Source organism: Nothobranchius furzeri, chromosome 6 (genome assembly GCF_043380555.1).
Source record: "Nothobranchius furzeri strain GRZ-AD chromosome 6, NfurGRZ-RIMD1, whole genome shotgun sequence".
Classification (NCBI taxonomy): Eukaryota; Metazoa; Chordata; class Actinopteri; order Cyprinodontiformes; family Nothobranchiidae; genus Nothobranchius; species Nothobranchius furzeri.
In genome coordinates this window covers 24331437-24349339 of record NC_091746.1, presented here as the reverse complement: position 1 = coordinate 24349339, position 17903 = coordinate 24331437, and the positions used below count along the sequence as shown (strand labels likewise).

Genomic DNA, 17903 nt, shown 5'->3' with positions numbered 1-17903 from the left:
TTCACGACTACATCTCGGAGGGTTCTGACGCAAAACAGACGGGAATGTCTGATTTAATCCGTCATTCATTCCACCCAACCTTCGGCTGGTGACGGCGAGCTAGCTAGTTAGCTGCTAACAGGGACCTCTCACCTCGATCAGGGAGTAGTTAATTTCAACGTCTGATTTGACGAATCCGCCGCACGCGACCACTATGTCATCAGAGGACGCGGTCAGGATCTGGGAGTAGATGACGCAGAGCAAAACCCACACGGACCCCATGTCCGCCCGGATCGTAATTCTCAACATTTTGATGCTCCGGTGTCTCGAGAGGGCACGCTGCCTCCGGTTCCGCTGTCAGTGAGCAAGGACAGAGCCGCTCGCTGGCGCCCTCTGGCGGACAGGAGGTTCGTTAGCATGCATTACAAACCATGACAAATCTGATAAAAGTTATTTATTTGTTCATTAAGGAATTTACTAAACTCCTTTGAATTGTCTCATAGTAAAATAAAACAGTAAAACAGTCATTTCACTCAGATCTAACTATAATATTCAGCATTAATAACCCAGTCACACACAAACTGAATGTTTCAGACATTAGTGGGAACACTTGCAGATCAGAGACTGTAGCTGTCTGCATAACTGTAATGACATGATAGTGTGTGTAAAACACAAGATCAGTACAGACTGTAGTAAAGAGGTCATAGTGGTGAGAATACAGCGTAAAGTGCATAAATAAGTACAGTAGTAGAGGGAAACTGAAGGTCACCTCGGAAGGAAAAGGTAAAAACAATAGTATAAAAATACACAACTGACCTAAAACATGAGATTTCTTTGAGTTTGTAAATAATGCCATCATCCAGAGGAAACACAAAGTTAAAAACATCGATAGCATCAGCAGAGACCCGTAGGTTTTAGTATTTTCACAAGTTCAAACAAACAAAAACATCACATAATAAACTAACTATCGTGCTCGTCTCCAGTTGCTTTTGATCGTGAGCTCGTCTTTTGGGGGGGGGGGGGGGTCTGATTTCTGGTCTTTGCCTCACACATGAGTAGAGGAGTTGGGTGATGAGTGTGCCAAGAACACAGTCTCAGTGAAATGACTGTTGAAGCTGGTGTGGTAACTGGGACTGCTTCTGCTGCTGCGGGCCGGCAGTTTGGAGCCCGGAGACCTGACCCCTGAGGCCCTCTGGGCCTGGTACAGCTTCTGCATCAGAAAGCGTTTGTCCTGACCCTCCTGAGGGTAAGAAATGGCACAATGATGGTAAATCTCAGTCCCCAAACCAAACCACAGTCGAATGATCAGATTCCTCATCAAATGCTGAAAACGTACCAAAACAAGCTGCTCCCTTAGTTGCTTAATGACTCTCTTATGAGCTCCGGCAAGTGCAATCACATAAAACATGGCCAGACTGTGGAAACAATGTTTAACGAACAGCCAGAAAGAAAGAGAAATGTGCTCAAAATACCAGACTGAACACAAACCATGTAAGAACAAAAAAGGTGACGGCAAACGCCTCTGAGGACAGCGCATAGAGCAGGTTTCTGACTCCATCTGGCAGCTTGGATACGGTGTCCGGCACCACCTCCCAGGAGGTGGTGTAGTTCACAAATGGTCCACAACCCTGAGAACAGTGTATCCTGTACAAGAAAGAAGAGACTAAATGAGTGAAAACATGTAAAAAGAGTCGATGAGAGGTCCCAAACTTAGGAGAAAGTCTCAAAATGAACGTACGGAGGCACATTGATGCCAGTTTGAGGGGGAAAAAAATGTCTTGTCCATGACTCTTTTCCCTTTCCCACTGAGCTACAGACAGAAATTTTACTCAACAGGACCTGGAATGATGAGGAATCGCGCCTGTGGGAACCCCCACTGGCTGTAAATTTTAACCAGCCGATCAGTTCGTAGCGTCACTTTGGTCTCAGTTGGACCTCCAATGAAGAGGTCGGACAATAATGGGCCATTCCCATCTGTACCGGGTCGGCCCGGGCCGGGTAGCGTAGGTTGTTTACATATCTGGGTGGCCTGGTATTTTTCTGGGCCAACCAAGGCTCATTCTCAGCCCTCTTCTGGAGGGAGTCTGCTTCAGGCCGACCAGGGCCAACACACCCACTGCTGACAGCAAATTCACACCTTCCATTAGAGCAAGCCTCTGATTGGTGGGTAGAATCAGCCCACATGGGCTTAAGACAAGGATGTGTGGAATCAACCGGGCCAGGCTGGGGCCGACTGGGGCTACCCGGCCCGGGCCGACCCGGTACAGATGGGAATGGCCCTTAAGAGTCTCCTCAGAACGGGAAAGTCGTATCTGACCCAGGTATGAAACCAAATTCCGGTCCCGAACCCGATCGTACCGACTGTGCAAGCACTAAATGTTTCTCGGCTGGCGTGGGAACGCGTTGGGATTCCCCCGGAGGAGCTGGCCCAAGCGAATGATAAACGACCCGCGCTTGTATAGCGCCTTTCAGAGCCAGAGGACTCCAAAGCGCTTTACACTGCAGCGTCTCATTCACCCACTCACACACTGATGGGGATGAGCTACCATGTAGCCACAGCTGCCCTGGGAGACACCGGGAAGCCTGAAATCAAGTAATGGACCTTTACTTAGAACATATGTGGTCGGACTCACTGCGCTACACTGATGATGACTGGCACGCAGGCGAGACTCAGGCCGATCAGCAGCACCACGAAGAAGAAGAAGGTGGATCTTGACGCTCGAAATGGACGAGTGGCGGGGCGGCAGTTGTGGATTAGGGACACCTAAGAAAAGAGCAGCAAAACCGGAAATAATGGATTTAAATCTTTAATGAGTTTTACTTTCTGGTAATAAAACAGGGAGGAAGAGATGTCACCTTTTTGATGTAGAAGATGAAGAAGTATTTGATGATGCAGATGGCGGGCAGCATGGGACAGTAGTAGGCTCCGATCCAGCAGATGGTCTGGCCGTAAACTATCTGCAGCACATTATCGGGGATGGAAAACTCCTGCTGACCCCACCACTTAGCCAGGCCACAGCGGCAGTAATTCACCATCAGCCTGGGGAGGACAGGGCTGTCATGTGTCTATGTACGCATGTCTGATCTTGGAATTGTCTGTACTGAAACTGAATTTCCCTCTGGGATTAATAAAGTATTCTTGTTTGTGTTTGTTTGTTTGTTTGTTTACTACAGCAGGCGATTAACAGACTTCTGCAGAGCCGTCATCCACTTGTAGCGATGACGTCATGACCGCTCTTCCATATGGATTTGGAAAGCTATCGTAAGCTTAACAATGATGGGAACAGTAAATGTGCACTTCTGTGACGTGTCCACAGACTACGATCACAGCTTCAGACGCGTTTCGTCTGGAATATTAACCAACAGGGGCGATCTTGTGCCCGGTATTTGCTTCGGACTATTTCTGACCGCAGGTGATTAGACTGGGTTATGAGTTCAGCTCTGTGCGACGTCTGAGCTTTCTCTGATCCGAGTCACACGCAAGCAGAAAACAGATGTGACAAAATCACATTCAAATGAACACACATTCACTTCCTGTAGGAGTTAAATGAGGCTGACAGCAGACGCTTATGAAAGTTACAGACTTGGTTGTGTCAGCCCTCTTCAAGATAAGCTCCGCCCTGGCTGTCAGACAGGGGGGGGGGAGGGAGGAAGGAAAGAAAGAAAGAAAGAAAGAAAGAAAGAAAGAAAGAAAGAAAGAAAGAAAGAAAGAAAGAAAGAAAGAAAGAAAGAAAGAAAGAAAGAAAGAGAGAGAGAGAGAGAGAGAGAGAGAGAGAGAGAGAGAGAGGCTCTGTCTGGTTCGGAGCGGAAAACTCAGTAAAGAGGATAATAACTTAGAATGAATTATCACAAAGTGTGATGGTTTGATTAAGACTGGCTGGCTCGCCATAATATGTAGCAATTATTACATATTAATTATGACAATAAGAAGTGATGAGTCCATACAAATATGAAATATCAACCTGATTGATCTTTGAATGCTTAAAAAGCAAGTCACCCCCAAATCTACCTTTTTTTCTGATAAACGATATAAATGTGTGTCTAATCGTGCTGCAGACACGTGTAGTCAATAGTTTTGCACTTTAGTGCGTTTTAGTTAAAAATGTAATTTTCTGCCTAAAACTGTCAGTGTTTTGCCGTTGTCAGGTAAAAACTCTGCATTTGAATTTAAATCCGCCACCGCTATTGGCTAAGAGGTACCCTAGAACGTTAGCTGGTACCATATGATGTCACAATGTTGTTGTGAGCCTGTGTGTGTATTTGTTAGCGGCTCTGCCCTCTCGGTCTGCCAGGCAACAGCATTTGTTGCATTTTTCAAACAGGAAGTGGGAGTTGAGTAAGAATCTGGTAGGGGGTGACTTGCTCTTTAATCAGAAGATTCTAGGGTTTTTTGCTTATTCAGGGACCATAAACACACTTCGTATTAATTTAGACAGTCAGTATATAGTTTATAAAATGAATTAAATTCTTTTTCCTAAACTAATAATTTATACATGACAAGATATGAAAGATGAGACGTGTGATGGAAGCTAGATGTTGTAGCAACCGTTCTTTGTATCTGAGAGAAAAAGTGAAATCTGGGTGTACAATAATTAGTTTGTTATGAACTAGAGTTGTTTATTTATAAACCTCATCAGACACCAGAGTGCAGGCGTACGATACTCTGGTATGAGTTGCTCCCGGCGGTCTGGAGGGGTGAGGTCACCAGACGTCGAAACCACGATACTCAGAGGTTAGTAGCTTCCTCCGAGTTCGGCTTCCCCGGCCATGAGATGCAACCCGGGGTCTGCAGGTTAGAAGTCCAGGGTGGATGTCTGAGCTGAAGTAGCTCTGAAAAGAGACGTTCGTCTGTGATCACTCGCAGCGTCGCAGAAAGGTTTTGGCCTAAGGTCAAAGGAGTTTGTTTAAAAAAAATGCTTCTTTCCCGATTTGGCCGGATCGAGGGTCAGCTGGAAACTTAATTACTCGGGAAGTAATTATTGTTTTATTAAACTACTTTACGATTTCTGGCCAAGTTTGTCCAATCAGAATTTGACACGTTTCAGAGTTTTTACCAACATCCCTCAGAAAGCCACGCCCTCCTCAGATACAAAGATGTTTTTAACCTTAATGAGTATCTTACTGTAATGTGTGTGAGGGTCAACCACGATTAACTGGTTAACCCGACACATCTGTGATATAAACGGATCATTGTAAGAACAATATTCATTTCAAATTCATTGATTTAAACGTCTTGTTCATTCATCACATACGATTATTCAACTTATAACTGTAACATCGCGGAGTCTTCACGTATTCAGAGTGAAGAATGTTGACGTCTGGCGTTCACAGAGAGTGCAGGACCTTGGGAGAGAATGTTTGTTTGGATGTTTTGTCTTCATGAATGATAACACGCGCTGAGCAGAACCTTCTGGACTTAGAAGGTCACACAGAAAGTGGATTTATGCTGTAGATGAAAGGTTATCCTGTTGATCAACATGTAGGTGAAAATTGACCCTTTTGGACGTTACACACTAAAGCAGGAGAGCTGGAGCAGGGAAACAACTAACCCCCAAATTCCGCTACCTCCGCTCCGCTCCGACACGAACGCCGGAGCAAAATCGGTCCCGTTCTAGTCAATCAGAGCAATTCCACTACTGCGGCCGTGCTCCGGCAGTGCGGCGCCCTCTGTTCCGGCGTCCGGCAAAAATAAAATCAATCCTATTTTCGCCGGACGCCGGAGCACCTCCGCAGTAAATGGACAGAAATCACAACTGCCCAACAGGAAAAGGAGCAAGCACAACTTCCGTTTTTCACAATAAATCGATAAACAAAAGGCGTTTTTTGTTCCATATGCACAGGTTTAACAACTTTTAACAACTATCAGTGGCGGCTGAAGTTTAAATGCACAAAATTAAGCCATAAATACAGTTTCTACTATCGAAGTAGTCACACTTTGTTGATCCAAACACTGCTGATCTGTCAACACAAATGATGGACATATTAAACAGTTCATGCCGATGCTTCTCCCACACAACAGGTGTTTGGATCTAACTTCCGCGTTTATTGCTCGGACTGTATCGCAAGATCTCGAAAATCCCGCGCGTGCTTGTTTGCCCACCTCAGGTCTCCGCACCGGAGCGGAGCCGTTGTAGAGCGGGTAGCAGTAAAAATTGAGTTCGGAAGCGAGCGGCTGCGGAAGGCGGGGGCGGACCGGAGCGGAGGTAGTGGAATTTGGGGGTAAAACATGGGTGGGACACCACTGCTCTGACACACAAAACTAGACAAAAGAAGATTTCGTGTATTTTTATTTTCTTACTTTCGAGGAAACTCCACGAAGAGGGTGACAGCTACGATGATGATGAAGTCAAAGATGGTGAGCTTGTACATCTCCTGGCCCACACGGGTCTCCCAGCACTGCATGCAAAATAAAACATGTTTAGTAAAAATCTCTTCGTGTACTGTAAGGTTAGGTGTGGCGGCCCCGCTCATCCACATTCAGTCCCGTTTAGCCGGGCGCCAGCCCCTCAGGGACTAACGGTTATTATCGACGCCTGGAGATGTTTCCTTACGTTGCACATTTGTACGAATGTACTTTTCATGTTCTGTTGCACGACATTTTTGTGAGGCTCTGGCGTAACTTCCTCCTGACGTCAGGGATCTGATCTATGATCCGAATGACCCACAAGGCGTGGGCGGGTAAAATGCCGTTTACATCCATTATTTAAATAGTAAAGGTGGAGTGTGTGTGTGTGTGTGGGGGGGGGGGGGAGGGGGGGGGGGGGCGCTTGTCCTCAAGTCTTTTTAATATTCTTCACCTTCCAATGGAAAACAAATGAAATGTTTTTGTCTGTTTTATTTATTTATTATTGGGTCACTAGAGGAGCGGGCCTTTTCCGTTCTTGGACCGAACTTGTGGAAGGATCTCCCGCTGGTGGTCAATTCAATTCAATTCAAAAATACTTTATTAATCCCAGAGGGAAACTGATTGCTGTAGTAGCTCAGAATAATAATAATAATCAAGTCATCAAAGAGTTGTTGTATATTACAATGGCTGTTGGCAGGAAGGATCTCCAGTAGCGGTCAGTGTTGCAGCCAAACTGAAGAAGCCTCTGACTGAAGACACTCTTCCGTTGTCGGACAGTCTTGTGAAGAGAATGCTCAGGGGTGTCCATAATTTTCTTGATTCTCTGGAGAATCCTTCTTTGCATTATCTCCTCCAGTGGTTTCACAGTCGTCCCCAGAACAGAACCAGCCTTTTTTTTTAGGCTGTTGAGCCTTTTCAGGTCCCTGCTTCTGATGCTGACCAGCACCTGTTTTATCATTGCCCATGATGATCGATGGAAGAGATGGTTTGAATTTCCTCTTTCTCTGTCTCTGTTTTGCTCCCGCTCTGCACCCACGCTTCTTGCGTTTTAGCTCATTTGGGATTTGTGGCTTCAGTTAAGGTATTATTTCAGCCTTTCCAATGTTAATCAGCTGCTCCCGGTTGTAAACCAGCTTGTTACCGTGGTTACACATCATAACAAATGCTCAAAAAGTGAAAAAAATAGCAGTAAAAATCCTCTAAGCTTCACAGCACCAGAAACAGAAAAGTAAAATGTCAAAAAAATACAGTTTTTCTTGAGAAACTAGAAGAAAAAATGTCCAAAAAAAGCTAAACTTACACATAGTCAACAGAGCTACTCCAACATGCAGCCACCCAGAGCAGCGCAGTTCCGGAATGGGCTCCGGCACCGGATGGTTTAAGAGTAAACACCCTTTTCTATTCTTTAAGACTCGGGTGAGGGTTGTTTTATTGTCTCTGCTGCTATTGTCTGGCTATGAGACGGTTTTAGAATTTTACTAGTTTTATTATTATTATGAAACTGTGCTAAAGAGCACAAAGTCGTTGTGTTTTTCTTGCATCGTGTGTGGCACAAAAATGCTTTTTAAATAAACGATGATGAGCCTTGAACGTATGATTTTTATTTTCTCATAACTTTTAATTTCACAAGCTTTTTGTATTCTGTAACCGAACCAGCCGTTTGACCACGGCTCCCTGGGAGAAGAAATACTGGAGGGAGTTTTCCTCTCCACTGTCGCTGCATGCTTGCTTAGTATGAGGATTGCTGTAAAGACTGACACTAGTCAGTGACTCGATGCAACCTGCTGGTTTTTACTGATTGACTTAATGAACTGACCTGTATTGGAATGTTTACTGTTTGAAGGGCCTTGAGACGACTCTGGTCCTGACTTGGCGCTTAAGAAATAAACTTGAATTGAATCTCCATGGTGATATTTAGCAAAACAATACACAGTTTGATTTATGACAAGAGTGTATTCAAACCCGGAAAGCTAAACGAGAACACGATCCTCCTGCCTACGTCCAAACTACAGTTGACATCACCAGAGGCGGACTGGGAAAGTCGTTAAAGAGCAAGTCACCCACAAATCTACCTTTGTTTCTGATCAACTATATAAATGTGTGTCTAATCGTGCTGCAGACACGTGTCGTCAATAGTTTTGCACTTTAGAGCATTTTAGTTAAAATTTTAAATGTTCTGCCTAAAACTGTCAGTGTTGTGCCGTTGTCAGGTAAAAACTCTGCACTGCATTTAAATTTAAATCTGTCACCGCTATTGGCTAAGAGGTGCCTTAGAACGTTAGCTGGTACCATATGATGTCACAATGTCATTATGTGTGTGTGTGTGTGTTTGTTAGCGGCTCCGCCCTTGCGGTCTGCTAGGTAACAGCAGTTGTTGCATTTTTCAAACAGGAAGTGGGAGTTGAGTAAGACTCTGGTAGGGGGTGACTTGCTCTTTATGGGTCGATGTCTGCATGAGAGAAAAGGCTGAGAAACGTGAATTAAATCAAACATGAAGAAATGTGTAAAAGTGCGACAAGTCAAGCAGCTGGTGATGGTGAGGTTTCATTCTGACCGTTTTTCATGTGAGGAAAACAAACCAAACTGCATGAAAAGTAACTTTAGTGACATCCTGGCCCTGAGCACCAAGCTCTCCCATTGGCTAAAGAGCCATCGTCTCCACAGTGACTTGAAAAGGAAACAGTTTGACACCAACATCTGTTTTTATTACAATGACTAGTTTCTTGCATTAGACTTATAGAAATGAACTCACGGAGTAAAGTTTGTAGTTGTAGCCACATTCACAGGAATTCTCGCCACAGTCGGTGATCTGAGACCAGAGAGAGAAGAGCAAAACTCCAATACTGGTCAGCCGCATGAAGACACACCTGTCAGGAAGAGGAGAGAGAGAGAGAGAGAGAGAGAGAGAGAGAGAGAGAGAGAGAGAGAGACAGAGAGAGACAGAGACAGAGAGAGAGAGAGAGAGAGAGAGAGAGAGAGAGAGAATTACAGCCACTCTGTGAGCTGAGGGGACGAGCAAAGGGGCGAATACCTCATCAGAGTAAAACGGATCTCAAAGGCAGGAGTGTAGTCTTCAAATTTGACGATGAAAGAGAACAGAAGGGGCGTGACGAAGTTGGCCACGGTGATAACGATGGAGGGCAGGTATTCGTAGATGAGATCCACAAAGAAATTCACCTACAAATCAACACGAAGTGGTTTCATTTGCTGCCAGTGTGCTAGCTAACTAAGCTAGCTAAGGAAGTGAAAGATAAGCACGAGGACGTGCTTTTACCTTGATATTCTTCCTTCCTGCCGTCTGGGAGAAGATGGTGGCTAAATAGATGCTGTAGAAACAAGCAGCCAAGAAGCCAACGGCAAAAAAGTTGAGGAGGAAGCGGATGGAGAAAATCCGCAGCTTCTCCTTTCTGGTGCGACCTTGGATTTTCTGTTTGATCCTCTCCTCCTCCAGATCAGTCTGAGAAGACAGAGATGCTTTAAACTGATTGGATAAAAGCATAAAAACCACTGAGAAATGTTCTGATCAAAAGCCTCGTTATTTCAGGCGACCCCGACCTGGATGAGCAGGAGGATCAAAGCTTCCCGAAGCTCAGCTTTAAAATGATAATTCACACTCGACGTGTGTATTTAGGTGCGTGCTGTCTTACGCCACACGAGGCTGATGACGTTAAAGGGTTACAACTACTGTAAACTAACCCGGAGCTCGTAGAGGAGACAGCTTTTCTTCTGCTTAAAGGCCGTCTCGGTGGCGATGCAGAAATCCCAGCCGGTGAAGATCTTGTTGCAAAAGCTCTGAAAACGATCTTCATCCTGGACCAAGCTGCGTTTGAAACCTGTAGCAGACCTAGAAGACGTAAAACACTTACAACTGTTGCAAACCGATACCGATGCAGGGCTAGGGTCATAATGCATACTAAACTCTAAACATGATCTGTGCAAAATATGGCTGTAACGTCTGTTTTAAGCAGAAATCTGGAGTCCTTTGACAGAGAGCACCACCTAGAGGTGGGAAGAAGGAGTGCACCTTTAATCCCCTCTCCCTACTTCTGTGGTCGCTCAAAAGAAATGCTTCTTTTTGTGAACGCGCAGCTCTTGCCAGCCAGCACTGCTAAAACACATGGCTTGATCATTTTCTTCTTTTTCCTGTTTCAAACCAAAATATAATTTAAAAGCATTTTTTCAGATATTAAAGGAGCTTGCATTTACACTAGTAGGGTCTATGTTTATTGTTTGAAACTGTGCATCACTAAAACTTTTTTTTTTTTAAAAAGCTTTGGGGGCAAATTTTCTTGAGCGATTAAAATCCAATTAATAAAGAATAATTAATCACAAAGTCTCTAATTAATATGATTAACTTTTTAAAGGAATCCGCTGCAGTTGTGGCTTGATTATAGCACCTCCTAGTGTAGTTTCTAATGCTCAACCTGCGTTCCTACCCTCACCTAGGGTCACAAGCTTTGGGTAGCGACAGAAAGAACGAGATCACAGATACGAGCGGCCGAAATGAGTTTCCTCCACAGGGTGGCTGGGCTCTCCCTTAGAGATAGGGTGAGAAGCTCAGAGTAGATTTTATCAATTTGTTATCTAATTAACTAAATATCTAACGAACGAACGAAGCTAGATCAGACAGACAGACAGACAGACAGACAGACAGATAGATAGATAGATAGATAGATAGATAGATAGATAGAGGCATGCATGGTGGCACAGTGGTTAGCACTGTTGCCTCGCAGCACGAAGGTTGCAGGTTCGAAACTCGGCTACGGCCTTTCTGCGTGGAGTTGCGTGTTCTCCCCATGCATGCGTGGGTTTCCTCCGGGTACTCCAGTTTCCCCCACAGATCACAACATACCCTATAGGTTATAAATTGTAAGTCGCTTTGGATAAAAGCGTCTGCTAAATGAATAAACATACAGACAGACAGAGACAGTTGACAGACAGATGAGAGACAGACACACAGACACACAGACGAGAGACAGACAGACAGACAGACAGACAGACAGACAGACAGACAGACAGATAGATAGATAGATAGATAGACAGACAGACAGACAGACAGGTTCATGCTCAAAAACAAGAGACATTGCTTCTAGCTGTGATCACAGAAGCTGAACACCTTCTCACCACTAGGGGGTGCCCTCTTAGAAAAATCTATGAATTTCCGTTTCAAACGATTAAAAACTGACTCTGATTATTTCTGATGCTACATTTAAATGCCAACATCGGACACCTCTACTTGACATTTTTAAACAGTTGTTGTGAGTTTGGCTGTTTTCTACCTTTTAACAATCCAGAGGAGGCTGAGGATGAGGTATGCTATCGTCACTAGCAGGTACGCCAGCGCCAGATTATAGGTTACGTGTGGGAAACTGATTTTCTGTGCTTTGTAGAACCCATAAAAAAGATACGTCTGTTCCAAAAAGCCCTGTGGGTTAAAGAGAGAAAGAATCAGTTTAGAAACGACGTGGAAGGATGTTTGTTGTGTGTCTAAATGAAACTGGGTGACTGTGCAGGAACATACTTCTCCAGAAAGCAGATCTGTAATGTACTGATGAAAGATGACCAGACCTCGACGAGCGCTGCTCGGATAGTTACTGCAGATACTTCCTGCAGTTCAGAGAAAGACCAGCTTGAAGCATTTCTTTGGTTTCGGCTTTGAAGTAAAACGTTGTTCTTACCGTCGCTCTGGTTGTAAGTGATGTTTCCTGAAGCAGAACGGACGACGATGAGGGGCACCATGACAAAACCAAAAATGAGAAGAAAAATGACCAAGTTGAGCATGACCAGGAAGCGCAGGAAGGAGAAGTAGGACAGGATTCCTGTTCCAAACCTTCCTAAAACCAGCAAAAAGAAGCAATGAGGAGACAATTAAACTAAGAGAGAAAACACCACACCTGTACGGTTGTCTTCTTTTCCTTTACCCTCTATCTGGTGGATGTCTCCCCTCCAGAGCTGCAGAGACCTTCGCAGCTCTCGATAATCTTCCCACAGCCTCCTCAGATGTCTCCGACTGTTCTGACTCCACTGTCTCCAGCTGTCCAGATCTTCGTTCTTTTTCAATCGCTGTGCCCTAATTAGAGAAACAAAGGGTTTTGCATTAATAACGCTCACTAATAAACAAATAAAGGATCAAAGTCCGGTCTGCAGAAATAACGTTTCCTACTTCTCTTGACGTTTCTCATTCATCGTCTTGGGTAGTTCCCTGATGGGTCGCTGCTCCATCAGAGTCTTCTGCTTCTCCTCCTGTCTGCTGATGGTCCCTGGAGCCCATTTGCCACTGCCAGACGAGCTGAGCCTTGGTCTTGAGCTATTCTTCCGTTTGGAGCCATTGCCCGAGGACCTCCTTTGGTACAGGAGGGACTGGTAGCTCGGGAGCTGGTCCAGCAAGATGTTACTGGCGATGCGTCCACTGTGATCAGTGAAGAACACTAGAAAAGAGAAAAAAACATTGTAATATTATTTGAATGAATGCACCAGGATGAATGGATGAATGATGTAGTTGTTGTTCTTGTTATCTACTCAAATTCCTTCATGTATTTAATAAAGTGCTGTTTTATTAATAAAAGGAAGCACCCATTGTTTGTTTTCATAACATCATTGTTGATTAGAACTAAATAAATGCCTGCATAATAATTTTTAGTGCCATGCAAGGGAAACCTGGGAGGATTTTACAGTCGGAGTCATCCTTACTCCTTCTTTAGGTGTCGCCTGAGCCAACCATCTCCATCTCCTGCACTTTCCCACCAGTTAGTTTCACTGCATCCATAAACTTTGGTCTTCCACGAGGTCTCCTGCCTGGCAGGCCCAATCTAAGCATCCTTCTACGGATCCCCCCTCTCCACACACCTAAACCACCTCTGATTTTATCTCCAAACATGAGCCGTTCATCTGACGGACTCATTCATGATCCTATCCATCCTGGTCACTCCCAAAGGGCACGAGTTCTGCTACCTCCAGTCTTCTGAGCCACTGTTTCTAGACCAAACAGCCTCACCGGCCTAGTAGAAACTCTTTCATCATGAATCACACCTGGCACGTTTCTCCATCTGCTCCAACCTGCCTTCTTTACTTCAGAGTCCATCAGTCGTCCGGTCCATCACCATGGTGCCCGAGAAGAGGCTCAGAGCTGATCCCTCCTCCATAACGCCTATCCTGGTTATCATAACCCGACTGTACCTTCCAGAAAGACTTTGTGCTCTACTTTATAACTCACACGTCAAATAATAGCAATTATCAAACGGTCAGTCTACATTTTTTATTAAAAAGGAATAAAAATGACGGAAGACATGTTTTATCTGACTCATTTCTCTCTAAACTACTCCGGAATGCTACTAGCTAACAACAGCAGAGGCAGAATTAAGGTTAACAAACCCAAAAATAAAGTCAGAACTAATAGAGACAAGACACAAACACACCCAAATCTTCAATCATTAACAAAGCAGGACGAACACAACCTGCTGTTTGCTCGTTTCGGCGCTAGCAGCAGTTTTAGCAAAAAAAAGTTAACGACTTAGAAAAGTTAGCTTCAAAATTAATTACCTGAATCGATTTCCATTGTTGTTTATTCCAAAGCCACTAATATTAACAGAAAGTGTGTTGTAAACGAGTGCGGCGCTGCTAGGTAAATATTAACTAGCAGGCTTCTACAAATACTCAATAATACATGGGAGGTGACTGACTGTACAGTCCAGAAGACAAACAACTTTTCCACAGAGGGAGGCTACTTCCGGAATGTGGATCCAGCTTCTGGCAAGTATGGAAGCCCGTTGGTGCCTCTTTTAACTGTTCCAAAAAACATCTAACAAAAATACTACCACTACACTACTACTACTACTACTACTACTACTACTAATAATAATAATAATAATAATAATAATTGTACTAACAAAATACTACTACTTACTAATACTACTACTACTACTACTACTACTACTACTACTACTACTACTACTACTAATAATAATAATAATAATAATAATAATAAAACAATAACAGTACTAACAAAAATTAAACTCCTAAAAACTACTCCTACTAGTAGTACTACTAATAATAATAGTACTAACAAAAATATTTTATTTTTATGTATTTTTTATTTATTTATTTTTTTACCGTGTCCTGTCTGGCTGTGAAGCAAACAGAACTGATGTCTGAATGCTGGTGACAAGCCTTACAGATTTACTCTCAGGTGGGGCATCAAAGCGTCTGCTTTTAATGTCACGCCTGATACTTAAAACTTTATTGTTATTGTTTTTGAATGCTTTTTAATTCCGACCAGACACGGAGACAGAGGTGAAAGAGAAAGGAAAAGACAAAAGTCGGGAGAAAGGGGGGAAGGGGGGGGGTCACAAAAACAAACAATAATGAACAAGAGTCTGTTTCTAGACCTGCAGAAAGAGAAAGAAGAGGGAAAAAATGGGACACACAACAATACATCAGGAGCAAGCTATCACTGCGTCAACTTGACGAAATATACAATCAGCATTGTTTAACTGAACAGCATGATAATAAATCACAGTGCATTTAGTGGCAACGATATTTGTTGAACGTGCCCAAGCCCATACATGTGAGCACCTGTGTGTGTACACGCGCTTGTTTATGTAAATGGTAAATGGCCTGTATTTGATATAGCGCCTTCTAGAGTCCTGGAACCCCCCAAGGCGCTTTACAACACACTCAGTCATTCACCCATTCACACACACATGCACACACTGGTGGGGATTAGCTACGATGTAGCCACAGCTGCCCTGGGGCGCACTGACAGAGGCGAGGCTGCCGAGCACTGGCGCCACCGGTCCCTCCGACCACCACCAGCAGGCAAGGTGGGTTAAGTGTCTTGCCCAAGGACACAACAACAGCGACAGACTGAGCGGGGCTCAAACCTGCAACCTTCTGATTACGGGGCGAGCACTTAACTCCTGTGCCACCATCGCTTCTCTATAAAAGCGTCCAATAGAGAGTGTGAGGGACCACAGATCTGCCCCCCAAAGATGTGTAGGAGACTGAGGGAGATCCAAGTCCCAGAGATCCAGGCGCTGCCCCAGAACACAGGAACCCCAAGGAGACTGCAACCAGAAAGGCCCCCACCCCCCTTGAGAGGCACAGAGGATCGCCCCGGGGGGCCACAACCCAGGAGATATCAGCGGCAAGCTCACAGGCCCACCCGCAGCCTCCCCCCCCAGCCGAGGCCGGGACCCAATGACCCGGGACCCAGGGGCGACCACCCCCGCCGGGGACCCACCAGAGCCCAAGGACCCAGACCCCACCAGACAGCCACCGGGAATGATCAGGCAGACACCAAAAATCTTAAACCCTCTGACCCGGGAGCCACGAACATTCAGGCAGACCAAGGCACGGCACTCCACACCAGGTGTGGTAGTGGGAGGAGAGACGAAGATCTGTATCATCAATAGAAGTCCCAGGAGAAGGGAGGAGTCAAAGGCCCCACCTGACATAAACAGTCATACACAAACACAGTCATACACTCCCTCCCTCATGCACACACATACACATACAACCAAACACTAACAAAAATGCACGCCGGACACCCACTCATGCTCCCCATAAACACACCCTATTCACTCTGGTCCCGATATTGCTGCACATGGGGCACAACCATTACCGGTTCCCAGAGTTAGACCCTTTCTGCTGGGGTGTAAATGAGCAGGCTCCCCCGCCCAATGCTGAGCACAGCAACCCACCACCCCCGACTCCAACCAGACAGCCAGATCTCCCTCCTCCTAGCCTCCAGCCCCAGGAAGCCAAGCAACAACAGAGGTGTGCTAAAACCCCTAGTCTCCCTCCGCATGCTCCAATATGGTGTTAGTGTGTGTTGATGAGGTGTATTCCATAGCTGTGGTGAGTGGGCAGTGCGAGCATTGTCTGGCCTATGCCAGCTGATGCCACCGCACCACCCCACTTGCACCCACAGCCCACAGTGTCTAAGTGCAGTTTAAAAGTGGAAGTGGGCACCGGCACTCGGGATGAGGCTGAGAAATCCCCCTGCCAACTGCCGTTGAATGTGCTCACTCCCAAGGCCCTAAGTGTGTGTTTGCGTGGGATATCATTGGTGGGAGTGTTTAAGGTGCAAATAAAATTGGGGGGCAGGTTGCCACAGGAATGTGGAAATGGGGTCCATACCCGCACCCCCTGACATGTCCACCCCCCAAGGTCCTATGTGCATGTTTGTGTGATGATGTGAGGGAGCAGGAGGAGAAAAACATGCGGGGATGGGGAGGAATGGCTGGTTGGGCTTAGCCCTCCAGGGAGCCAGCTCCCCCACTGGCCCCAATAGACACCTCTGTTGTCAAAATGCCACCCAGGGCATGGAAACCCCAGCCCATCTTGCCAGGGCCCAAAGCAGCAGCATTGCAGAGCCTCACGGAGTCCGAGGGCACCAACCCAGCCCCACCCCAGCATAATGTCTACGCCCATCCCGGCATTTGCACAACTTCCAGAATATGTAAGACATAGGACATCCAGGTAAGGTTGGGTCCTCCCCCTCCTGGACCTCCCCCTCCCCTGTGATGGGACAGCAGAGGAGCCAAGGTCTACCTGAGGCCCCTGAACCCGGGCCAGGCACTGCTGCATGTTCCTGCCTTCTTCCCGGCAGCATACACGTCAGGACCCGACCCCCAAGGCCCTGCCCAGATCGCCACACAGGGCCAGCCACCCCCACACCCCGAGCCCCCAGGCCCCCACCCAGGGGCAATGCGGCTGCCAGGCAGCGACCCATGGCCGCCGCCAAGACCTCCAAGGGGCCCCACTCACAACTGCCAGTAGTCTACCCCCCGAGGCAACCGAAGCACCTCCAGAGGGGGGCAACAGCCCCCCAGTCCCAGACACCCCCAGTGAACCCACCTCCAGGGAACATCCGAATACTCCAAACTCAGACCCTCCACCCCCTCACCCACATCATCCCACAGGACAATATCAATGGTCTCCCGTCATCGCTATGTGATAGAACCAATCAAAGGAGTCCAGAGAGATTGATTTGAAGTGGAAGCAGAGGCTGTTTCAAGTGTAATATGATCTAACAAAAGATTTCTATTGGTTAATGCAGAGAGTTTCTCTATTTTTCCAATTCAAGAGGATAGTTTTCTTAGCGATGCATATGGCAGTCAGAACCACGTGAACCAAAGATGTTTCAATCGGGACATCATCCAGGTTTCCCAGTAAACAAAGAGATGGGGAAGTTGGGATATGACATTTCAGACACTTTAACAGGTCTTCACATACTCTACTTCAAAATTCCTGGACAGGTGGACAGGACCACAGTGCGTGAATGTAATTGTCGGGAATGTTGTTTGTGCAGTGTGTACAGGTGTCAGATGACACAAACCCCAACAACTAACAAAAATACTACTACTATGTACTTCTGCTACTACTACTACTACTACTACTACTACTACTACTACTACTACTGCTAATAATAATAATAATAATAATAATAGTATTAACAAAAATACTACTACTACTAATGATAATAATAATAATAATAATAATAATAATAATAATAACAGTACTAACAAAAACACTACTACCACTACTTCTACTAATAATAATAATAGTACTAACAATA

General features: G+C 45.5%; 1 protein-coding gene across 1 annotated transcript in view; it reads right to left on the bottom strand.

Annotated features, from left to right (window-relative positions):
• nomo (nodal modulator) overlaps nucleotides 1-14058 on the bottom strand; it is a 38738-nt gene extending 24680 nt beyond the window's left edge. Inside the window, exons 1-17 of the mRNA XM_054743471.2 lie at nucleotides 13865-14058; nucleotides 12489-12753; nucleotides 12247-12395; nucleotides 12004-12159; nucleotides 11847-11932; nucleotides 11605-11750; nucleotides 10022-10169; nucleotides 9600-9782; nucleotides 9357-9502; nucleotides 9078-9192; nucleotides 6278-6375; nucleotides 2836-3019; nucleotides 2613-2743; nucleotides 1468-1623; nucleotides 1316-1394; nucleotides 1031-1219; nucleotides 133-333 (exon numbers count right to left, since the gene is read on the bottom strand). Of these exons, the coding sequence (XP_054599446.2) occupies nucleotides 133-333; nucleotides 1031-1219; nucleotides 1316-1394; nucleotides 1468-1623; nucleotides 2613-2743; nucleotides 2836-3019; nucleotides 6278-6375; nucleotides 9078-9192; nucleotides 9357-9502; nucleotides 9600-9782; nucleotides 10022-10169; nucleotides 11605-11750; nucleotides 11847-11932; nucleotides 12004-12159; nucleotides 12247-12395; nucleotides 12489-12753; nucleotides 13865-13880 (2448 nt within the window). The 5' untranslated portion in view covers nucleotides 13881-14058. The remainder of the gene's footprint in view (nucleotides 1-132; nucleotides 334-1030; nucleotides 1220-1315; nucleotides 1395-1467; nucleotides 1624-2612; nucleotides 2744-2835; nucleotides 3020-6277; nucleotides 6376-9077; nucleotides 9193-9356; nucleotides 9503-9599; nucleotides 9783-10021; nucleotides 10170-11604; nucleotides 11751-11846; nucleotides 11933-12003; nucleotides 12160-12246; nucleotides 12396-12488; nucleotides 12754-13864) is intronic.
• Between the last annotated feature and the right edge of the window lie 3845 nt (nucleotides 14059-17903).